General features: G+C 48.6%; 1 protein-coding gene across 1 annotated transcript; it reads right to left on the bottom strand.

Annotated features, from left to right (window-relative positions):
• Nucleotides 1-305: 305 nt before the first annotated feature.
• PPP2R1A (protein phosphatase 2 scaffold subunit Aalpha) lies at nt 306-24,188 on the bottom strand. Its single transcript, XM_083511343.1, has 15 exons — nt 23,696-24,188; nt 19,431-19,521; nt 18,892-18,992; nt 17,644-17,876; nt 17,370-17,517; nt 17,131-17,286; nt 16,693-16,807; nt 15,738-15,808; nt 14,864-14,998; nt 13,704-13,877; nt 13,338-13,398; nt 11,297-11,451; nt 3,371-3,513; nt 3,077-3,168; nt 306-1,784 (listed from the first exon to the last, which is right to left on the bottom strand). The coding sequence occupies exons 1-15, from the start codon at nt 23,846-23,848 to the stop codon at nt 1,768-1,770; spliced, it is 1,845 nt and encodes a 614-aa protein (XP_083367469.1). The 5' UTR covers nt 23,849-24,188; the 3' UTR covers nt 306-1,767.
• Between the last annotated feature and the right edge of the window lie 852 nt (nt 24,189-25,040).

Genomic DNA, 25,040 nt, shown 5'->3' with positions numbered 1-25,040 from the left:
TTTTTGCCCAGCAGTGCAAAGGCCAGAAATTGCTACATCTCTCCTGCCCTCCCACCCCCAGCCTGTCTCCATTTGGGTGAGCAAGAGGCATGATCACAGTTCAAGTACACATTCCATACAGGCGAAAGCACTCTAGGAGGATACAGAGCAGGGCTAACTGGTGTGCGAGTGTAGCATCTTGAGGGATGGATAAAGAAGCCTGGAAGGCTGAATTCAGGCCCACAGGCCCAAGTTTTCCCCACTCCTGTCTCAAATAGTTTTACTCTGTTCCCGTCACCCCAGACCAAAGTGAATGAGATGCCAAATAACGATCGAGCATTTTATTAATCGTAGAGAGGAGGGGGGAAAAACAAGTGTACACCAAAAAAAAATTTAAAAAAAAATTCAAGAGTTTTAAAATTACATGCCACTAACAGAGGGGGTTTGTGTGTGTTTGTGTTAAGGGGTGTGTGGTTAGAAAACACATTTAGATACTTGTTCAGTGCAAGAACCACAGAGGCAGCAGCTGGGAACTAAAAAAAAAAAAAAAAAAGAGGGTTCAGGACATAATCAGGGCAGACTAAGGGGAGGGAAAGAGGAAGTTGGTGGTGGTTTTTCATGATAGATGCTGGAGATTCCAATCGGCTAATATGCCACACTGGATAGTCCAAGCATTGCAGGAGACAGTGACCTGATTGCCCCTCCTGCCGACCGATGTCTTCATAAAAGCATCCCTTTACCCCTCCAAATTTAGGAAGGGCCAAGCTTGAAAAGCCTGGCTGAGATACCGGATGTGTGTTTGACAAACATTTAGCCTAGAGGCAGTCTCCCAAATGCTGAGGACCCAAGGCAACACTTCCTGCTGGGTTCATATCCTTCACCGCCCCAAAGTAATATTTTCTGCAAAGAGCTGCTTCTCCCAACATGCTACCTACAGAAGCTCCTTCCAGCACAAAACACAGGGTACGAGGGGGACCTGAACTGAGAAAGAATAGTAGTGAGTTTGGTGAGAAAAACAATAGGGATTTAAGCACCCCCTCCTCCCCCTCTCTGGGGCTGGAGGGGAGAGGCCTCTGCTGCGTTCAACTTAGAGCATTAGAGAAGTTTGCTAACAAAGGAACCCCCTGAGAACTAGTTAGTTTTGTAACTGATGCTCTATCTGATTAAGTGGTGTTAGAGACACTGAATGGAGGGGACTTTTTAAATCGCTGGGACTTTTTAAATCGCTGGGATGGGAGAGTGGCAGAGGCAATCTGGCTGCCCACTGAGCAAAGTTCATCAAGAGGAAGGCCAAATCAATACCTCATGCACAGCTACATACAGCACTGTGGGGAAGTTCTCATGCAAACCGTGGCCAAAAGGTTACAGAAGCCCCAAGCACTTTGCCTCCCCAGAGTGTTCACATTGATCATGCCAAGTGTAGGTTTGAAGGGGCTGCTCTGCCTCTCATGAGCTTGCACCAGGAGGCAGGACTGGAGGGAGGGGGGTGAGGGAGAGGCTGCCATTTGCTGCCACCTGGTGGCACAACAAAACTAAAGATGGAACCCGGCTAAGATGAGATAGGTAGGAAGTATTACAGCTGCCGAGGAAGGTTTCAGAACATGGAGCTAAGAGTGGAAGAGGGAAGTGCACTCCAGAGTCAGCCACTGACCAATATCACCATATGGATCCACTTGGGGTGGGGGCTGGGGCTGGCCATCGACATGCAGGGAAATGGGGAGGGGGAGAGAAAGATCGGTCCAATTGGGGCCCAAGTGGAAGAGACAACAGCGTCGGGGCTCCTAGGGCTCAAACCAGTGCCAACACTGTGAAAAGAGAGAAAGAAAATGAGTTAAATTCCAAGGGTTACTTGCAGAAAGTCGCATACAAATTCCTCCACCGCCAGATTTCCAGATGGCTGGGTTTCTTTCTTGCATGAACAATCCCATATGCAATTATGAACATCTATTGTGAGGGACCATCAAGTCCAGAGACAAGTGACTGTACAGCCAGGAAAAGCAAGAGGGCTGCTGCTCCACCCTCTTGTCCTTGTTGGTTGATTGCTGCGACAGGAGCCGGCAGCTTGTAGGTATTAATGAGTCATCAGAAGCCATTAAGCCGTAATCTCCGTGTCACCTCAACCACCAATCTCTCCCCCATGGAGTCAGCCCACCCACTTAGACAATAGTACTGAGCCAGGAGGAATCGAATGGATTGTGCAAACTAACCTGACAAATATTCAGCTACAGGGTTACAAAAAGGACAAATCAAACTACCTGAGGGTGGGGATTGAAGGAAGATGTGAGAGCTACTGCCAAAACAAAGGAAGTTTACAATGCTTGGGCCTTTTTTGTTTAGAAAGCAAACCTATGGAATTATGTGCGGTGAAGAAAATGGAAAGCGCAGCATTTCTCTCCCTCTCCAAGGACCATCTACTGAAGCTGGAAGGTGGGAGAGTCAGAACAAACAATAGGAAATACTTTACACCGCACATAGTGGAATTCATGACCATATAATATGACACCAAGGCTACCAAGAGGCAGTAGTCATAAGGGCTATAACCTATCTCCATGATCAGTGGCTCCAGGCTACTGGGAAGCAGCAACATGCCCCAGGGCCTGCTTGTGAGCTTCCTACAGGCATGTGGTTCACCACAGTGGGGACCAGGAGGATGGACTAGATAGGCATTTAGTCTCACCCAGGAGGGCTCCTCTTTCACAGCCCTTGCTCCAAATTCAAGCAAACCACAAGGTCTGTATGCTTCCCCATCCAAGCTCTCTTTTATGTACACCTCTCCCTCCTACCCTGCTGATCATGGAGCTGGTAAAGAAAGTCTCCCCTTGTAGCAGCAATGCCTTTTCCTCCTCACTCCTCTTCCCTTTGGCTGGAATAATTCAAGTGTCAGGAGAAACACTCGGGCACTCTACCAAGAGAGTTTGCACCCGTCTCAAATCTGGGACAGGAGCAAGCTCCAAGGCACCTCGGGAACAGAGGTTAAGAGGAGAAGGCCTCAGGCTGACAAGCACATCCTTCCTAGTTGCGGAGCTGGCAAGCAAGTGTTTTGTCTTGACACAAGGTGCGGTTGATCTCGTTGGGGAAAAGGACGTTCCTGACTCACCAGTCAGCGCCTCCTGGGCGAAGTATTTGACATCCACATCGGGGTCCTGTGTTAGTTTCTCCAGCACTGGCTTCACCTCATTCTGAAGGGTGCTGTGGGGATAAGAGTGGCAGAGGGATGAGTAGGAAAAAGTGAGTGGACAGCAAGGGCAGTAAATCCAAAGGTCTTCAAAGGCCCAAAGTGCTTCTCCCACTTCCCCCCTCCCCATAAATGCATCCTCCAATCGGGGGGGAGTTTCGGGACTGCTGCCATAAAGGCGTCAGGTGCAATGGTGCCCCCAGTGATCTGTCATACCTGTTGTCCAGGATTGGTCCAATTTTCTGAAGGGACTTGGCCACATTGAAGCGGACGTTTGCTACGGCGTCGCCTGCCATCCGCAACACAGTGGGAAGCATGTGCTTGGTGGTGATCTCCTGCCCACACACCTCTGACAGCACCTAGCAAAGGAAAAGGCACAATGGAGCTGGATCATGATCAAGTGGGATCCACAGGGTACGTGGGTGTCAGGGGTTTAGGAGCAGAAGCACGGGCAAGGGAGGAAACAGAGAGCGAAGGGGAGGAGGCAGAAGAAAAGATGAGTGACGACGACGACCCGAGATCTCCTAGTCTTTCCAGTGAATCAGAGGATTCACAGAAAGGAGCACCAGTGGCGAGGGCAAGGGGGGAGTCTAGGGGGGCACCCCAGGAAGACAGAGCCAGAGAGGACTCAGGGGGGAGCAGCTGGAAATCGGGACCAGCGTCACCGCCAGGAAGCAGGGAAGAGGAAGGGAGCCAGGGGGGAAGCGCTGGCAGCTCACCACAGGAGGGAGGACATGAGTCAGGAGTGGCCACACCTCCACAGGAGGGAGGACATGAGTCGGGGATGGCCACACCTCCATCGGGGAGCGAAGAAACGGTTGAGAGGAAAGTGGAAGGTTGGGCGCGCGCGCCAAGTTCAAATGCAGAGGAAGGCGGCGCAGTAAGCAGCCCCGAAAGAGAGCCAGGTCCTAAAGCCCGGCGCAAGGAGGCAGGAGGGTCTGGGTCAGCGTCAGAAGAATCCCGGAAGGAAGAAGCCCCGGGGGGTAGAGGGACCCAGAGGAGGACAGTCAGGAGGAAAAGGTGGAGCAAGGCTAGGATATTAAGTTGGTGCACACAGGGCGGAGACTCAGACGGAGCTTCGCCGACCTAGCTACTAGGCGTAGAGTTGCGCGCAGCAGCGTGAGAATGGAAACTGTAATTCAATAAAGACTTTTACTTAATGACCGCTGGCTAGCGTGATCCTCTGTGAGCTAGGATCTTCAAGCAGCTCTGACAGTAAGCTCCGTCTCCACTTGTGGGCATCTACAGCCTCGAGGAGGGGAGAAACACAGGTGCCTACTAGCAAGCTCACGAACGGCAGACGACATGACGGCTGAGCAGCAGATAGAGGAACTCAGAAGCGCGGTGGCACAACTGAACGCCGAGGCTCTAGCATCCAGGAAGAGGGAGGAGGAAGCAGCCGCAGCCTGCAGGGATCTCCAGGTCAGGTTAGACGTGCTGACAAAGCAGACACCCCGGCAGGAGGGCATTGGGTTGGCGAGACGGACAGGCGGGCTGGTCTCTCACTTCGATGGGAACCTGCAACAGTATCCCAACTTTAGAGCCGACGTACTGTGCGCACTGCAACTGCTGCATAAAGACTTTAGAGATGAACAGGAGAGAGTGGGGTTCATCATGTCCCATCTGCATGGGGATGCGAGAGCATGGCTACGCAATTTATGGAGAGATAAGGATCCGGCGCTACAGAATGCAGATGCCTTTATTAAAGCAATGGATGGGTGTTTTTTATCAAGTATTGACGTGGATCTTGCACGGAAGGAGGTGCATGGGCTGAGACAAGGGAGGGCCAGCGTCAGGCAGTACCATGCCCGCTTTTTCGCCTTGGTCAGTGCCCTGGAATGGGACAGAGATTCGGCTCCTGTAAGAGACCTCTTTTGGGAGGGGCTGCATAACTCGATTAAAGATGAGATCGCCAGGGGGGAGAGACCCCGAACCACCCAGGAGGTCGTTCAGAGGGCACTGGCAGTGGGGGTGAGGCTGGAAGGACGTCCGTGGAACAGGGACGAAGGGCGTGGAGGGCGCGAACCAGCCGGGAGCCCCTCCTTCTTTCCCAGGGAAGCAGCGCGGGCGCAATCCACGCCTCCGCCAGGAGGAGGAGCCGAACCTATGGAGGTGGGAGGTGCAAGGGCTCAGTCAGCAACCAGAGCCCTAGCACCAGCAGCAGTGAAAGCGAAGCCTCCTAGAGGGAACAGGAAGTGTTACGTCTGTGAGGAGCCAGGGCATATGGCGAAAGAGTGTCCCCAGAGGCCCCACAAGCTCACTGCAGCCTCAGCAATGGTGACTGCAGCAACACAGCAAGGAGGACCACAGCAGGGAAACGAGGCTGTCTGGCTGGAGGAAGAGGCACTGGGGCCCAGCCAGACGTGTTAGTGACGCAGTCCCCAGCGATTTTACAGCCCGTGAACCCCCTCCCGCCCAAACCAGTAGTGAGGCTCACAGCGTCTCTCCAACTGCCCAATGGAATCACCATGGATGTGCCAATCACCATTGACTCAGGCAGCAATGCGGACTTTATAGGGCAGGACTTTGTCGACAGGCACGCTGTGCAGTTGCTGCCGGCCACACTGCCCCTGCAGGTTGTCACGGTGGATGGCAGGGAGCTGCTCGGGGGGCAAGTGGTGAAGCAGACGCCACCAATGGTGATGCGACTTGGGAATCACAGAGAAATCATCAGCTTCAACGTCACTCGACTATCTGACACGCCCATTGTATTGGGCATGAGTTGGCTGGACAAGCACAGCCCAGCGATGGCTTGGTACCAGAGGCAGCTGACCTTCGGCTCTTCCTTTTGTGCTGAACACTGCATCGTGCCCAGGCAGGAAGGAGAGGAAGAGGAGTCACAGCTGCTGCTAGGCACGCTGCAAGCGATTCCACACAAGTACGCTGAATTTTTGGAAGTTTTCTGCGAGAAGGAGGCAGACAGGCTACCCCCTCACAGACCATATGACTGCAAAATTGACCTGCTGCCGGGGGCGGCGCTGCCTAAAGGGAAACTGTATTCCATGTCAGAGGACGAACTGCAGGAACTCAAAGAGTTCATTGACCATAATTTGCAACGCGGCTTCATCCGGGAGTCCAGGGCAGTGGGGGGCAGTCCCGTATTCTTTGTTAAGAAGCGGGACACGCCCCAGAAAAGACTGGTAGTGGATTACAGGATTTTGAACAGTCTGACTAGGCCATCGGACTTCCCCATGCCCCGTATTGACGACCTCCTCGCAAAGGTACGGAAGGGCAAAGTGTTCACCAAGTTGGACCTGCGGGGGGCGTACAACCTCATTCGCATGCGGGAGGGTGATGAGTGGAAGACAGCCATGTTCACGCCACTGGGGACCTACGAATATAGAGTTATGCCTTTTGGATTGCAAAATGGCTCCCACGTTTTTCAAGCGTTTATGCATCACGTGTTGGCGGGACTTCTCTACAAGACGTGCGTCTGTTTCTTAGATGACATCCTGATCTTTTCGGAGTCGCAGCAGGAGCATGACGGACACGTCAAGGAAGTGCTGAGCAGGCTAAAGCAACATAGGCTCTACGCCAAGCTGGAGAAGTGCCAATTTGACGTGCCGGAGGTGGATTTTCTGGGCTACAAGCTGTCTGACAAGGGGCTCGCCATGGACAGCGCCAAGGTTCGAGCGGTGTTGGATTGGAAGAGTCCGCGCAACCGGAAGGAGGTCCAACAGTTTGTCGGCTTTGCGAACTTCTATCGCAAGTTTATCAAGGGCTTCGCGATGCAGACAGCGGCCATCACTGACACGCTTAGCTCCAAGAAGAAGAAGTTCGTTTGGACAGCGCAGGCGGAGCAGTCCTTTCAGGCACTCAAGCGTCTCTTCGCGTCGGAAGAGCAGCTGCTTCATGTCAACCCCAGCAAGCCGATGAGGGTGGAGACAGACGCCTCGGACAGAGCCGTGGGGGCGGTCCTGTTGCAGAAAGACCCGCAGGGGGTGTGGCGACCGGGAGCGTTTTACTCCAGGAAGCTCAGCAAGTCCGAACAGAACTACACCATCTGGGACAGGGAGTTGCTGGCCATTCACGCAGCGTTCAAGGCGTGGAGGCACTTTCTGATCGGCGCCAAGCACACGGTGCAGGTTTGCACGGACCACAAGAATCTAGAGCACTGGCGCACGGCACAGTTCCTGAACCAGAGGCAGATACGTTGGGCTGAGTTCTTTGCAAACTTCGACTTCCGAATAGAGTATGTCCCGGGGGACACCAACATCATGGCAGACGCTCTCTCCCGTAAGCCACAGTATCTGGAGGACGCAACGCCAGCGGCCGCCATGCACATCTTCGCACCAGCAGTGTGGGCGTGCGCCGCGGCGACCGTGGACCTAGAGGCGGTGCGACGTGCGTTGCAGGAGGACTCCTTCGCACAAGCTAAGATGGCAGAGGTGCAAAGGGGCAAGGCAGCGGCCGACGGTTTCCGGCTACGAGATGGATTGCTCATCCGAAAAGGGGCCATCTACGTGCCGGGAGACGAACTTCGAGCCAAGGTGCTGCAGCAGCTGCACGACGCGCCCACGGCCGGGCACTTTGGCAAGGAGAAGACGGTGGAATTAGTAGCCAGGGATTTCTGGTGGCCTGGAATGAGAGGGGAGGTCGCAGACTACGTGGCGAGGTGCGACACCTGCCAGAGGGCCAAACCAGTGCACAAACCGCCGGCCGGACTGTTGGAACCACTGCAAACTCCGGTCGAACCTTGGGAAAGGGTGGCTCTGGACTTTGTCACGGATCTGCCCAGCTCAAGGGGCAAGACGGCAGTGCTGGTGGTGGTGGACCTGTTTTCCAAGATGGCGCATTTCATTCCGTGTGCGAAGGTGGCCACGGCGGAGCAAACCGCCAAACTGTTCATAGACCACGTGTTCAAGGTTCATGGTCTGCCACGGTCTATTCTGTCCGACCGGGGGCGGCAGTTCATCTCGAATTTCTGGCAGAAGCTGATGGGCTTCCTGAACGTCAAGATCAACCTGGCGTCGGCGAGACACCCGCAGACCAACGGGCAAGCGGAGCGGGTCAATGCCATCATGCAGCAGTACCTGAGATGTTATGCCAATCAACAGCCTGCGACGTGGGTGGATTACCTACCGCTTGCCGAGTTCGCCTACAACAACACGAAGCACGTGTCCACGGGGGTCACGCCGTTCTTCGCCAACAACGGGAGGCACCCCAGAACCTTCCCGGGACTGGAAAGAATGGGGGAGGGGGAGCCGCAGACAGCAGATGCGTTCGCGTCGGAGCTGCAGGAGGTCCACGATCAGCTGAGGCGCCACCTGGAGCTGGCCAAGCACGCATACAAGGTACAAGCAGACAAGCACAGAAGGGTTGGAGAAGAGCTCCACGTGGGAGACTGGGTTTGGTTAGCAGCCCACGCAGTGCCGGCCAGGTCGTTGGCCAAGAAGAAACTAGGGCATAAGCAACTGGGGCCCTACCAAGTCGAAGAGCAGGTCAACCCGGTAGCTTTCAGACTGGCACTTCCGGAGGGTTCCAGAATGCATCCGGTATTCCACAGATCGGTGCTCACTCCCTACAAGGCACCGCACAGGTTCCAGGAACCCGGAACAGCGCCGAGTCCGGTCAGAGACAGAACAGGGCACGCGGAAGTGGCACAGAAGGAGCGCATCAACGAAGTCACTGAGATTTTGGACTCCAGATGGGGGGAAGAGGGGGTAGAATACTTTCTCGCCAAGGAGGGCACCCCGGCCAGTGCGAACAGCTGGGTGCCGGGCTACGCCTTGGACGAACCTCTCCTCAAAGACGAGTTTCATGCCCTCTTTCCCCATAGACCTATGCCAGCAGAATATTTTGACGACTGGCTTTTCACGCCCACACTTTCGGCCAGCACTTTCCGGGGGTTCGACTCGGACGAGGACCCGACACAAGACGTCCGTTCCCCGGAGGGGTCACCCTCGGGATCTGCATCAGAACCCTCGTATTGGTGGGACGATAGGCCAGAGGAGCAGTGGCGCAGACGGTGGCTGGAAGGCCCAGGACGAGCAACACCGACAGGAGGAAGTGAGGGAGAGACGGACATGGACGTTTTCGGGGACGACCCTGGTTTCGAGCACGGCGGCACAGAGATGGAAGCGGAGGTGACTGTCGTCGACGAGAGCGGGGAGGAAGACCCGGGAGACTTCAGATGGAGGCCTGCCACGGGAAGCGACCGATACCCGACGTTCGTCCCTTTGCAACAGCAGCCCCCAGCTCCAGCACCGGAAGGAGGGGAGGGGGGAATGGGGGGCTTCGAGGGGGGGATGGATGTCAGGGGTTTAGGAGCAGAAGCACGGGCAAGGGAGGAAACAGAGAGCGAAGGGGAGGAGGCAGAAGAAAAGATGAGTGACGACGACGACCCGAGATCTCCTAGTCTTTCCAGTGAATCAGAGGATTCACAGAAAGGAGCACCAGTGGCGAGGGCAAGGGGGGAGTCTAGGGGGGCACCCCAGGAAGACAGAGCCAGAGAGGACTCAGGGGGGAGCAGCTGGAAATCGGGACCAGCGTCACCGCCAGGAAGCAGGGAAGAGGAAGGGAGCCAGGGGGGAAGCGCTGGCAGCTCACCACAGGAGGGAGGACATGAGTCAGGAGTGGCCACACCTCCACAGGAGGGAGGACATGAGTCGGGGATGGCCACACCTCCATCGGGGAGCGAAGAAACGGTTGAGAGGAAAGTGGAAGGTTGGGCGCGCGCGCCAAGTTCAAATGCAGAGGAAGGCGGCGCAGTAAGCAGCCCCGAAAGAGAGCCAGGTCCTAAAGCCCGGCGCAAGGAGGCAGGAGGGTCTGGGTCAGCGTCAGAAGAATCCCGGAAGGAAGAAGCCCCGGGGGGTAGAGGGACCCAGAGGAGGACAGTCAGGAGGAAAAGGTGGAGCAAGGCTAGGATATTAAGTTGGTGCACACAGGGCGGAGACTCAGACGGAGCTTCGCCGACCTAGCTACTAGGCGTAGAGTTGCGCGCAGCAGCGTGAGAATGGAAACTGTAATTCAATAAAGACTTTTACTTAATGACCGCTGGCTAGCGTGATCCTCTGTGAGCTAGGATCTTCAAGCAGCTCTGACAGTGGGAGACTTTGAGCTTCCTTTGGCTGCTAGGTCAGTGTTGCTCCTTACTTTGAATGCCATGCTTGCCGATGGAGCTAAAACGATGCCCTAGCCCTCAGAAAGCATGGGAGGTTTCACCACTGGGGTTTTCCACTAAACAAGTAAAGCACCCCTAAAATTTCTCAACATGTTTCACAGAAAGAGCATAATTAATCTGTCCCATAGGATTTCTAGAAGAAGCACTCAATAAAGGAGCAGTTTGAGGACTCTCCTCCTCCTCTCAAAGCATGATGCCCAATATCTAAACCAATCGACAACCCAATGTCTCCTAATGGACTTCCCTGGGCAGCTTATTCCTATGCAAAACACCTCTGTGAGTACTTGGTGATAAAAAAGAACAACTCTGGTGTATCCAATGCTAATCAACCTCAGAATAGAACCATGGAAAATGAATGGAAAGGACTAACTTCAGACCACTGATTTCAACAGAACTTAGAGACAGGCAATCCAACTTGTATGTTAAGGGGGGGGGGCGGGAATCTGGAACCTGAAAGTTTTTACTCTCAAGTTTGAAAAGCAGAAAATCTCATCGGGGTAGGGGTGGGGGAGCTCTTTTGTACCTGGCATAGGAGTCCATCCCTTTCCAATGCCCCCCATCACCCTCTTCTTCCTCAGTGGTTTACACTGAAGTTAGTTTACATGGGGGGGGGGGAGCAAATCCAAAGTTCTGCACACAAAATTAAAATTTAAAAAAATTCTGCACACAAAATTTAAACTATGCACCCCAGTTAATTTTGATTCAGAAAACAGTTACATGAAGTAATCATGCAGAAATGGAAAATTCCACTAAAATACTGGAGAGCAATTTATTATCTGGAGCAAGAATTTTAGCTGCATCCAAATGGAACTGAAGTTCCTTCTAGGTCTAAATCATTTAACAGAATATGGGATGTGGCAATATTAGAATGATTAATGACTTTATAGGTGACGGAAGAGGAGAAAAGGAGGACATTTTTAATGCAGTATGGCAGCTCTTGCATAGTGGTGAACACTTTATTCCCTTTGCCCTGAGTTCATCCCCACGTCCTCCTCTACCCCACCCTTGCCCCAACTCACATTGATGCAGAAGAGCGTGGTCATGCGGTGCAAGTAGTTGGGGTCGTTGGACATGGCCAGCACCTTGGGGATGATGGTGGCATGGGCCCAGTCCTTGCCAAACTTCTCCACAAGCTTCTTGAGGTTGCTGGTAGCGGCCTCTCGGATAGCGTAGACTGGAGAGGAGAGCAGTGTCAGCACAGGTTAAACGGTGAGAACAGTCTGAACTAATGCTATTGTCCAACTTCTTCAGCACATTTGGCAAAGGAAGCCACCCACCCACTCTGAAGTTTGCAAGATTTTCATGCATGTGTGGGTGCTTATTAAGGTCGTGCACCAGGTCTGTCCCGAGCCCAAACCAAATTCGGACAATGGGAGGGGTGGATAGCACTCTAGGCCCTTAGCCTATGTCGAAAGCCCTCTATGCTTTGCATTGGAAAACAAGAGAAACCCAGCTCAATTTTAGACCACAAATGCTGCAAGGACTGAGTTGGGATTGTACTCCTATGCCTTATACATATCACTTGTTTCCTGCCCCATTAAAATTCAAAGCAGGAGATGGAGGTGCGACAGATTTCAGAGCTCCGCTCCAAAGAACAATAGGCATCTTTCCACTGGCAATTTACATCCACTCTAACATGGCATTTGTCACTGGTTAAGCATCCCTTCCATGAAAACATTTGAAATTAGCAGTGATATTCTGGGCTGGAAATGAGGGAAGATAGGCTTTCACAGATTTCATAAATTGATAGCTCATTTAACAATTTGAATTGGTCATTGGTCACACATTTTATTCGGTGGAGACGAGACTGAAAGGCACAAGTTCACTTCTGAATCATTCTGGATGCATCGAATGACTGAAAGGTTTTATGTTTTGTTTTTTAAGGCAGAAGGAAATGGGTAAAAAAGCAGCAGCTTTTGTTTATAAAGCTTTTGGGCCTCGTAGTTTTTCAACAGCCCCTAATGGCCCCAGATATTTAAATTTTAGTTACATTATTCCCCCTCCACACAAAATGACTAAAAGAAATTTTAATTAGTGAACATCTGTTATTGACTACACATTTGTCTGGTTCAGACATTGCTAAACCAGGGGTAGCCGATGTGGATGTTCCTGAACTGCGACTCCCATCATCCCTAACCACTGGCCATGCTGTCTAGATGTGATGGGAAGAACTGGTGCTCTTCAGGTGTTGCTGGGACTCCTAGCATTGGCTACCTGCACTAAACCATAGTTTAGTGTTACAAGAGCAAGCCTCAGAAGGCTTCACGGTCTCATGCTTCCCCTCTGATATGGCAGCAAAGTGGTTCAGAAGCCTTTTTTCTACCACTGTATGTTTGCCACAGCCTGCAGTGTCATCTGAACTTGGACAAGCAATGGTTAACCTTAACTATGCTTTCAAAAAACCATCATTAATAACACAGTTTAGTCTGTTATCTGATGTAAAACAAAGCAGAACCTTCTGAGATGTGCCACAAGCACGAGGTTTTCTGTGGCTTATATAAACCATAGCACATGTAAACTAGGCTATGGAGTTAATGCAGCAAACCACCATGGAAACGAGCTACATTGCCTCTCCATCATTGTGAAATAATAGCATTGAACTTGAGCTTAATTGCTCCTGTGGCTGAAAAAGAACTCTCCCATTCAATATAAAAAAATACAACTTTTATTCCTGCACTAAAAGCTTAGATGAGCCAATTCTCTCTGCTGGAACAGGAGCTTTCATAATAGATCCCATTAGCTTTGAAATATACTTTCCATGTTAGAGATCACTAGTTGGATATAAAGTGCTTGATATTTTAAAGAGATATAAAGCACCTGGGCCATAATTCAAAGAGCCACTTTAGCATGTGCTCTTGGTCTCCCTTCCTCTCTACAGCCCTTTCCCCTACAAATAAGGGTGATAAAAATCACCCCTCTAGTTAACACGGAGAGACTGCCCCTCTAATTCTTGTCCAAATGTGGCATTCTACCTTCCTTTATTTGAACAAATGCAAATGTAACAACAGGGAGGAAAAGGGTTAAGGGAGGAAAGAAAATGTTTCAACTTAAGAGCCTTACCGTGATCCACCAACCATGCCATGCAAAGGGAATTTAGCTTCTCGTCAAAGAATTCCACACCCTACAGAGGGGAAATTGCAGAGAGCTCAGATTAACTTGTGATAATGCTGTTTATGGGATTCTTACAGTCAGAAACAAAACACGGAGAAAGTGGTCTCGCTCATATGGCAGGTAGGGAGCAAACCAGTACAAAGGTTGTGAATGGGCAGTAACTAGCAGTTCCCACAAGGTGGAACACATATAAAAGCTTTCACAAAGCCAAACAATGTGCCTGCGGCAACCCAGGCCCAGCTGACCCAAGAATATTTGATCACTGTGTTCTCCCAGCATGTCAAACTCATACGCAAAAGCCAAAGATGCACTTACTAGCTGCCCAGCCAACAGGGGCATGTACTCGATGATGGCCAGTCGCACACGCCACTTGGCATCCTCTGCCAACTCCACAATGGCTGGCAGCAGGGACTGGGACAGCTGCCGGATGCCAATCACCTCATTCACACAGTCCAGGTTAGAGATTATATTGAGTCTGACTTCCGGGCACTGCAGAAATGTGAACAGTGAGATCAGAGGGCAGTTCCACCTCCCAGATGCAACCCCTAAAATCCACCCACTCTTCTAGACGACTGCAAATACTTGCGTATCATCTTCCACCACATCTAAACTAGGCTTGCAACCTTTTGACTTGGTGAGGTGGCTTTGATTTATTTTCTTACTACCCCAGCTTCCTTCCATCAAAAATCCCAAGGTGGCGTACATGTGGCTCCCAGGCAATCAACTATCTAGGCGCTGACAAGACTCAGACTTGCTTAGCATCAGCAAGGTGGTGACCTCATGCGCCTTCAGACCATAATGGGCACAGCCTCCCATTTCAGAGATGGAAGATACCAACCCTGATTTAAACGGGCCTGATTTGGCCATATAAGCCCTTGAACACAAAAATCAAGGGTAGGGGTGGTACTATGTGGGAACCTACATAGGTCCATCCCGTTCATTATTGAGTTTCTTCACAAATCTTTCCAGTCCCAGCTACTTAGCACTGAACCTGGAACCCTAAACATATAAAGCATGTACTCTATTACTTTTCTATGGCCTCTCATTAGAGAAATCGGTCATTTATGACTCCAGCTGAGTTCCCAGAATTCCGGGGGGGGGGAGGGGGGGGACACACACCGCATAGTTAATTTACATTTGCAGTGTGCAGAAACTAATCAGCTAATCTTACGTAACAACTCCCCCAGTAGCCAACCTGGCGCCCTTCAGACACTGTTGGATCCTAACTCCATCAGCCCCAGCCAGGAAGGCCAATGGTCAGGGATGATGAGAGTTGTAAGTCAACCACATCTGGAGGACACCACGTTGGGGAAGGGTATATTTAGCACTTCCGAGGCAAGGGAGTGAAGCAGCCACGAAATAATGCAACTTCAGGAGATCAAGGCAGAGAAATGCTCCTAATTCTGAACAGTTTGACACAGAACTGTTAACAAGTGGACCAAAGAAAAACGATTGGGGGGGGGGGGTCCACTCACCTCATCTTTGAGCTGAGCCAAGAAGAGAGGCAGAAGGTGTTCAATCGTGTTGTCTTTGCCCAAAATGGGAGACAATCCCATAATCACAGATGCCAAAGCTGATTTTACATGTTGATTGGCATCCGACACGAGTTCCTGAATTAAAAACAAAAACAAACAAACAAACAGAAATTTACTTGCTTGCTGTGAGGCCAACCAGAAACACTGAACTCTGGGTGGCTGACAAACATAAAATACAAGCAAATGGGACACACCGAACACAAATGTATATGCAGTAACTCTTCAACCCATCTGCAAAGCATACCTGTCTTACTTCCTTATTCTATTACAAGCAACCTTTATACCATGGGTAAGCAAACTAAGGCCCGGGGGCCAGAGCCAACCCAATCGCCTTCTAAATCCGGTCCGCGGACGGTCCAGGAATCATTGTGTTTTTACATGAGTAGAATGTGTCCTTTTATGTTAAATGCATCTCTGGGTTATTTATGGGGCCTACCTGGTGTTTTTACATGAGCAGAATGTGTGCTTTTATTTAAAATGCATCTCTGGGTTATTTGTGGGGCATAGGAATTTGCTCACCCCCCCAAAAAAATAGTCCTGCCCCCCACAAGGTCTGACGGACAGTGGACTGGCCCCCTGCTGAAAAAGTTTGCTGACCCCTGCTTTATAATGTAAATTGCCCTGTGATTGTCAGGTGACGGGCAGTATATAAATTTAATAAACAAACAAATAGTTAAGTCGCCCCCTGCTTTAACAGTGAGACACTTGCCTCCATGGTTTCTTCAGCCCTTAATTGTACTGTTATTGCAAGCCGACAAATGCTTCAAAAAACAAGCTCAAGACTCACTAGAGATTATCGCGTCCTGGAACATACCTTAATGCAGGGCAAGATCTGGGTCATAATGACATTTTCACGGCAATCAGCAGACAGGTTTTCACAGAACTCTTAAGGAAAAATAGTAATCACGTTGTTAGGGCTTCACAACCAAAGTGGTGAGGGGAATGCTGTTTCTCTGGCTAACAAAGGAGCTCATCAGGAAGATATGAGCTCTGAGTTAATCTAGTAGTCCATTAGGCATCATCACTCCACTGTCAGACTTCCTAACACACCATAATGTACAAATTACTGACCTCCAAAAACACATCTTCCTGCAACTGAATTTAGACAAGTCTCTCGTTTCTATAGAGAGTGTCATTTGGCTGTTTAAAGGTTAGTTGTTGCGGCATTATAGAACTATGTCATGTGCTACCTTTTTTTCCTGACCTATGTGTGGAGTCTTGTATCTGTACTACAGCCACACCAAATCACAGGAAGCAAGGCTTGTATTTTACTGTATATCAGTTATATTCTAAGCCTGTGTCCAACTATCATAGCTATGTAAATAAGGCTTGAAAAATAGTAGGTGTCATTTTTAAATGGCTCCAGCACACAGACCTTGAGTGTTGTGAATGGTAGAGCCATTTCACTTTCCCTTTAAACATTTTACCTCTTATAAGCATTCCTTTTCTATCACTTACATTGTCCCTCTCCCTAGCTTCTTCAAGATGTCAAATAACAAGTTCAGAATAAAGCCATGTAGAGGGAACAAAAGGTATATACAACAATGAAAATCTGATTTGCAATATTTGAATTATTTGAGTGTTGAATTTACCTTTTCCAGAACAGAAATAGCAGTATTTGTAGCACAAAACATGAACCGCTGTTTACAGGACTTCCGATAAGTGAGAACACGGATGGGGCAGGAGCACCCCTCAGAGAATCAATAGTTTTGATTCCAAACAATTGGAAAGCACAAGCCGCCACCACAGGCATTGTGACTGCAACTGACCTTTGACTTTGTGGGAGGCAGCAGCCCGCACTTCAGCTTCACAGTCTTTCATCAGGTTCTGGAATGCTGGGACCAAGTCAGTTTTTGTGATTTCTGGACCGACAGCTTTCTGGAGCTATGGGCAAGAAAAGGCAAAATATATGATGATGATCCCAAATGGATCCCTGCCAAAAAGGACTTGTGCTCCAACTGAGAAATACCCAGGAACTGTAGAAATAAGAGGAAAGGACACTGCTTCTGACCAGAGGAATAAGAGCACGAAGTGAGTTTTTGCAACATTTTTTTAATAAGTTGAATGGAGAGGTTTTTCTAAAAAAGAAATAATGTGTGTATACACACACACAACGTCTGAGTTCCAGATGATTTGATCAAAAGGCTGGGTATAAATCTTAAAAATAAAATGAATACCACACAAGCACTGCATGGATTCGTACTAACCTCCGTGAACTTGTCAGCCACCATGTAACGGACCCGCCAAGATTTGTCCTCTGCTGCTTGCCGTAGTGTTGGCATCACCAACGATTCCAGGTCCTCCTGGGGCAGGAGCTGTGCAATATTAACACAGGCCTCCACAGCTAACAAACGCACAGAGTCCTGTATGAGAGACATGAGGTGGGTTACATGTGTTCTAGTCTGGCCCAGCCCTCTCCCAGAAAGCAAGGTGACATCACACAGACCTGCTCATCAGAGGCCAAGTTAGAGAACATGGGGATGATCTCGCTCTTGACATGTTCCAGCTCCAAGACCTTTGCGAATTCACCCAGTTTAGAGGCTGCTGCTCGCCTGACCATCGGAGTGTCATCTGAGCACAAGTTCCGGAAGTACCTGGAGGAAAGGGATAAGGACTGTTAGCTGGGAAATATAGAGCCGTCTGAATTGGTGTCTCTCACCCTTTGACATGGGTGACCCAACCAACAGCCCCCAGACCTTAATGTAAAGCATCTCACTTACTGTCGGAGCTCAGCTTTGACCGAACTGGAGACTCGAGGGTAACAGACACTGAAGAGGCCACAAGCAGAGGTGCGAGAGGTGAACCAGTCACCTCCTGCCAGGCGCTTCACGAGGGGAACAAAGTGGGCCTCAAGGTCAGATGGAGAGTGTTCATGGGAGATGGCTCGCAGAGACTCCACCGCTTTGTCCCGGACCACTGTCTCCTCAACAGTAGCAAGGCTCTCGAGTGGAGGCTGCAGCACAAAGAGGGAGGATACATTACACATTAAATGCAATGTCTGCAGCTTAGCATATCAAAGAGTGTTGCAACACCAAATGTGTTACTGCCTGACCTTTTGCAGGTTTCTTATTACAGTAAGTAGTAACAGAAATGGAGGGGGGAAATCTGAAGAAAAATGTGATGTTCTGAAAGCTAGATAAATCATCTAAAGATGTGGCATCCTGTCTATGCAACTTCCTCTCAAGGGAATGCAAGACTGGCTCCATGTCAGCTTTCCGTTCCACATGGGTTTTTAATAGCTTTTAGTATGTGAGTTAATTCCACTTCTCCAGGTTTCTAGGTATGTTCTGCTCCATTCATAATCTAGTTTACTGATAATCTAGCAAGGGTCCCCAAGGCAGTATGTGTATATGTATATGTACACACACACACACACACACGAAACTAAGTTTAGATATTTTGGTTTTGTACACTGCATTGGATTCCCCCTCTAGGGCCAAAATACAATTTATAAATATTTTTTACAATAAATCAGCAAATCCCTTAAGGAAGAAAACAGTCTTCTAAGACAGCATGCCCCTGTTACAATCTTTGGCCCCTGTGTGATTTATGGAAATACATAAATTCTGTTTTCAAAGAAGTATGAAGAGAAGGAAGAAGATTTGGAAAGCAAGGGGTGCGACCTGTATTGGTGTGTGAGAGTGGATGTCAACTGTGCAAAGAGTCCAAATACAAGGTTACAGCATCTGTTGTTTTGGGGCAACATTGTTGGAAGCCAATTTGAAAGGTATGCCATATACCATTAAGCTGCACTTTAGAAGCAGGCAAAGGGTGGATGCGTGCTACCATTTTACAACATATCCTTTTTACTAGTGGGCAGTATAATTCAGAATCCAAACTAGGACCACCCTCAAATCTGCTAATGACCAACACTTCCCCCACCAAAGTTTGAAAGGAACAAGGTGTTAGAAAATCTCACATTCTCCCACTGTGGAGAGCACTCTTCCCCAGTCATTCACTGGGCTTACCAGCAAGCAATGGACATATTCAGGGCCCCCAACCAGAGCTGTGAAGGTTCCCAGCTGTTCTGCCAGAGCAAGTAGCACTTCATCCTCATCATAAATAGTGTCTGTGGGGAGAGAAAAAAAAGCAATTAAAGCAAATCAAGACAAAAATCTGCATTGTCAAGAGAACAGAATCTGGAAGCTAACATGATGTGAGAACTTGAAGATGTGAACTATTGCCCTCCAGTGCAGGAAATAAGTACACCTTGGGCACAAGCAATACCATCAGCACAATCTTGAACCAACTAAATTCAACAAGGATGCAGTCCCTTTCTTTTGGCAAGGCTGCATTCATCAGCAAAGCTTTGAAAAGGATTTAAAATTCTGCAAGAGTCTCAAGTGCCGCTGAGCACGTATATACTGCAGCCCTAAAAAGGAAATCACTACAGCTTTGGGAAAGGGATTTGGGGTACCGCCCAAGCTGCAATTCAAACTCACATGCATCACAGCCCCTAGACTCAATTCTTATTCCCTAAAATCAGAGTTCCTGGTCTCTTCATTACCTGTGAGAAAAGGCAAAAGCTCACTGCGTGTCCTCTCAACTCCCAGGGCTAGTGCAATGGTAGAGAGTTTCTTGATGCTGTTCAGACGAAGCTGCATAGAGGAGAAAGAAATCAAAATAACATATTTTTTAAAGGTGAGCCACTAATTTGCCAGGCAACCCTGATTCTTCATAAGATGTCACTGGAGTACAATCAATATAGCAATAGCAAGTTTAAGTGGTATGTAGTCAGAAAACAGGCATGACGCTCAAGGAAAGGTCCATGGGAGGTATGGCTTTTCCCAACTCTGAAATAAACAGGCCATAACTTGTGGGAGCGAGAAAGGGGAGGAAATATTTCAGAGATTACACTCTTGATTACATACAGAACAAATGTACTTTGCAAATAAATCCACAAAAGTGGGTGGCCTAATTATCATTTTTACACTACGATATGCAGCCAGTGTGGCAAATTGAGGGTACCAAATGGGACACTTCCTGGACAGAGAAAGCCTGGACATAATTAGCTGTGCACTCACTAGATTGCTGTAATGTGCTGCAAGGAATACTGGACTACCTATGTTTTCCAAAAACATGCCTGCTAGTTTGCCAAGTGGAACCAGCCAATAGAAACACCTGTTTGTTTTAACGCAACTGCACTAACTTCCAGCCCATTTTTGAAAAGAAAAAAGTATTAGCAGCTGTCCTGGGAGCAGCAATACTGTATGAGTGGAACATAAATATTATCTATACAGTTCAATAAATAAAACACCCAATTGCTGAGATGGGCTGTTTCCTGTTATGAATCACCCAATTAATCATCCACCATCCCTGTCAGAAAAGTGATTTCTGGAAGACTACGACTGGTGGCAGATCATCATCAGGCAGCAACACCAAAGGGCAGATCCATTTTCATTTTTGAGGGGACTATGAGATAACATCATGAAGCCATCTAGAACAATGAGTTTAGTCAGGCGGGCCCAGTAATAGTTGAGGGCAAAAGGTGTTTTCTCATTAACACCCCCTTTCAGTTTACTTCTTCACTCATTTAGCACGCAGTGCCATTAAACTATTGCTTGTGAATCCCACTGCTTTGAATAGTTAAAAGGAAAGCCCCCAAAGCAGCAACTCATAGTTGTTCTTGCTTTGCTGGGTAAAGGGAAACTCTTTGAATGACCTGGAGAGAGGCAGGGATACCCCTACAAGATTGCCTACTGTGAAGGGGGGTGGGGTGGAACAGTGCTGAGCAGGGGCTGGCAAAGTTTTTGTGGTTTGGGCTGTTTCATGGTCCCGCATATGCCGAGGTGGGCCGGAGTGTGTATGCGCGCGCACACACATGCACAAATGCTATTTCCGGCGCTCCTTCTGGCGCAAAGGAGGTGTGCGCAGCTTCCCATTGGCTGCAGGAGCTTTCTGCAGCCAATGGGAAACTGGCCAGCATCGCGGAAGGCGCTCCCCGATCTGCTCCGCACTGGTTTAGGTTGCAGACCCCTGGTGTTGAGTGTTTGACATACCAGAGAAGATGATTAGGTATATTACACCTATCCCCTCTTCCAATCTCTCCCTCAATGAAAATATCTCTGGCCACCTTGCCAACCTGGCCTCTGGTCTGCTGATGCTGTAGTAAAATTCCTCCAATCTATTACTTTAGCACCGTTGATCTCAACTATATTACTGAGGGTAGGTGAGCTTGGAGAAATTACTCTCTCCCAGCTGTGGCCCTCCTGGGAACTCCGGTTTGGAATCAGAATAGATTGGAGGGCTGGGTGGAGAGAATGATGTGGTCTTCCTCCAGGCTTTTCATCTATTTAAGTGGCAATCTGCTGTGTTTGAACTTTGTGCAGGACAATTAGGACAAACTGGAAATTCTGCTGCTATACTGCCCACCCTGCTGTCTCGCTGCCCATATCAAGAGGTGACCTCAGCTTTGTTGTTGAGCGTGCCCAGGATTGTTCTAGGGGATCCCAACACCCACCATATCAAGGGCAGCTCTGGACTAGACAGCCAGAGCAGTCCCAACATGCCACTGGCCCAAGCCATGTAGCAGAGAACAATATTGATTTGTTTTTCTAGTATTATTAATATTATTATTACTGTAGAAAACGCACAGAGAAAAAAGATTTCACTTGTTTAGGCTGGCACACTAGCTATGACCTTGGGCATGTGTGGGCTAGTTTTCAAGCCCTGATAACCTACTGAATTTATTCCTGCAATGTGTATCATATGAAACTTCAGTTAGTACCCCTGTAGCCATATTCTGTATCATCTGGGGCAGGTGTATATATTATGCCAGTACTCCATCATATTTTTGTTTGTCATTATGATATGTATTTTTCTGTTTTTATATTGTAAACCGCCTTGTGATCTTCGGATGAAGGGTGGTTTTGAAGCTGAATAAAATAAATGATAAAAATCTCCACTGACTTTTGTTCCACCCCTGAGCCCAATTTTAAGTGCTGATTTTGACGCTGGCATCTGAAGGAGCACCTCTCCCCACATGTACCTACCTACATATGCCTTGAGTTGTCATCTGATGCTTTTCTCAAAGGGCTCTTGCCAAATGAGGAAGGAAAGGCCTTCTCAGCAGCCTCACCATCACCACCTGTGAAGTGCCTTCCCCAGGGAAGGCATCTATTTTAAGGTATTTGCAGCACTTGGAAAAGATTTCCTTTTCCCCAGGGCTTTTAGTATCTACTTTTATAACTCTGCAAAATTTTAATTCCTCTGTGGTGCATTTAATTTAATGTTGCATAGTTGTGATCCTCTGCTCAGTCTATATTTATATATAGTTCTGAAGCTTTTGTTACTATATTGATAGCAGAAATTATTATAACTTGTTCTTGTTTTTTCTTGCAAGCCCCCTAGAAAATGTCTCATAGTGCAACTCACAAATATTCTAAATTAATAAAGATGGAGAGCCTTAATGACACCTATCTCATGCTACATGTATGCACTGCACTGCACACCCCCCCCCCATCTCCCATACCTTTCTATAATACCTTAATGTAATGTAACACGGGAAACTAATTTACACGAAGAGGTAGGTCTTACTCTCTAAATTCAACAGGGGACAACAGCTTAAAGAGTAAGAATCAACAACGATAACAAGGGATAAAAGTAAGGAAGGAAAGCCGGTTTACAACCGTCAAGTAATTAAACACATTTTACATCCAAAACAGAAAACCCCTAAGTGACACCCTGAAGCCCTTTTCATCACATCAAATCACAGCTGGGAAATAGCACATGTACATATTCTTCCAATGAACCTTTCCATTTCCCTCCCCCAACCCTTTACTGGCTTTTAGACTGTTAACTCCTCAGGGCAGAGACCTTGTTCTGTGTTGTTCTACAAACAACAGCTTACAGTGTAGCTGTTTTACATACAAAATACCAAGGAACAGCTATTTTAGATGCACCTCGGTTGCCACCTCTGCTAGCCCTCAAACAATTCCATCACTGAAGCTGTTTGGGGCCCAAACACATCTATTGTATCACCAAACAAAGTACTATATTATGGGAGGTATTGAGGGATGCAGCCATTCCCAATGGGCAGGCACCATGCTAGCTAGCATTAATCACAAATTCCAAAACTATGCATTCCTTAAAACCAGAAGCCCAAGTAGATAAGAGAGAGAAGGGGGGGAGCAGTCACGCACCCCACATTCATAGTAAGGCTACCTCAAAGATGGCACCCCTACTGAGATCTCCCCGCCCCCATGACTGGCTCCTCTCCATGACAATCAGCTATGCACCACTTCCTCGTCTATGTCCTTAGCCTAACAACCCCCTGGAAAAGCCGTAGCGTGACGGGCATGAGACCCCTGACCTGGAGATCAGATCAAGACGCTTCCTTGATTGGTCAGGAAACACCCGTATAATGAATAGGCGAGGCTCGACCCAATCAGGAGCCTCCTCTCGCCATTCCATCAATATATTTATTAAAGGAAAAGGCGATACTCCTCCTATTTGTTTTGATTAACCCCCATACTAGACAAACAGGTCGCCCAGCCAATCACGTGGCTGCTCGCAACACGGACGAAGGGGAGAGTCACTGAATAATACGGACCCTTCCATCAGCCAACACCCTGCTCCTCGCCTTCTCAAATGAAAATCCTTACAGCCAATCCGGTTGAGCTTCTGATCGCTCACACGCGGGGTTCTCGGATGAAAAGTGGCCGCTGATTGGCTACTGTAACCCAAGGCGCGGCTTTCGGGCCCCGGCTGCCCGAATAAACTCCGGTCGCTTTCCCTTACGCCCAGGGAGGCCTCGGTTGACGCGAGCCGTACCTGAACGTCTTCGTTCCGCAGCTCATCGATCAGCACAGCAATAGGGTAAAGGGAGTCATCTCCGTCGGCGGCCGCCATCTTACCTCCCGGCTTCGGCTCTGAAGGGTGCGCGGGGTTCGCACAGACGCCTTGCAGGGGCGGCTCAAAAGCCATTGGCTGCTTGGTATGTCACTCTCAACTATTCCTGAAGCTAATTGGCTTGTTTCTAGCACGCCCCACCTCTTCTGTACTCCTGTTTGAAATAGCCTTCTATCAGTCATCCTCTCTCTTGCTGCCCATTGGATTAGACATTCAGAATTAGACCACTCAGTAAAAAGCATTGGGAACGGGTGCCCTTAAAACCCACCTCTTTCTTATAGCCATTGGCTAGATATACTCTATCCCCACCTCCGTCACCCTATCATGGGTTGAATTTTACATTTGTATTCGCAGTCAATTCGGCTCTGCGGGCTCTCAAAGGAAATGCCCCTCCATCCTTGGCACGCTATTGGATGGAACCGAAATCCCGCCCTCCATGCTTTGGAAGACGATTGGCTGTTCATTTTTGAGCGACAATGAAGAGTATCAAATCGTAGGCATTTGCTTCACTGAAGAGGCGGAGATGGAAAATTAGAAGGGGTCGGACAGCGTGTACACGCGTTGTCGAAGCAACCGCGCGTTATTCCTGCCCGCCGGGCGACGGAGTTCTCTTATGACGTCACTGTATATTGTGGCGCAATTTTAAAACGCAGACATATGATGTCATCTTTGCGGGATAATAGGATAAACTAAAAAAATGCAATACATAAAAGTGTTGCATATGTAACCGCTATTCACCATAGAATTGGAAGGGACCCCAGGGGTCATCTAGTCCAATCCCCTGCAATACAGAAATCTCAATACATAGCTCCTCATCCCATTTGAAACTATACCTGCCCCTGCTTAGCTTTGCTAAAATGTACTAAAGAAATGAACCGATGTTGCCTATTCTCATAGTACACCAGTATAAAATAAGCAGCAAATAAGCTGCACACAAAACACTACCATACCATTCTACGTTCTAAATATTATATTAATAATCCAAAAATATAGATCTACTACAGATCTACTACAGAAGCCACAAACAGAAAACTCATTCAAATTGTGTCCAAAAGGAAGATTCAGTCTTTAGAGTTCCTTTAGCCAGGCTTAGTAAATGAATAAACTTGTCAAGAAAGAACTTAACAAATGAAGTTGAATGTATGTAAATGCACCAAAATCTTGAGGGAGAATTTCCTGAAGAAAGAAATTAAACATTGTAGCTTAATCTAAGAAGAAATGTAACATATGGACTTGAATGTTTATAAATGTATCAAAAGCGTGAGGG

This window comes from Podarcis liolepis, assembly GCF_965112155.1.
Source record: "Podarcis liolepis genome assembly, chromosome: 7".
Taxonomy (NCBI): Eukaryota; Metazoa; Chordata; class Lepidosauria; order Squamata; family Lacertidae; genus Podarcis; species Podarcis liolepis.
This window is presented reverse-complemented; position numbering and strand designations above follow the sequence as displayed.

Coding starts and splice junctions, on each gene's coding strand:
- PPP2R1A (XM_083511343.1), bottom strand. CDS start 23,848: ATGGCTTTTGAGCCGCCCCTGCAAGGCGTCTGTGCGAACCCCGCGCAC. Junction 16,808..17,130: donor TGGCTGACAAGTTCACGGAG/GTTAGTACGAAT, acceptor TCTTGCCCATAG/CTCCAGAAAGCTGTCGGTCC. Junction 13,878..14,863: donor TGGCTCAGCTCAAAGATGAG/GTGAGTGGACCC, acceptor ACATTTCTGCAG/TGCCCGGAAGTCAGACTCAA.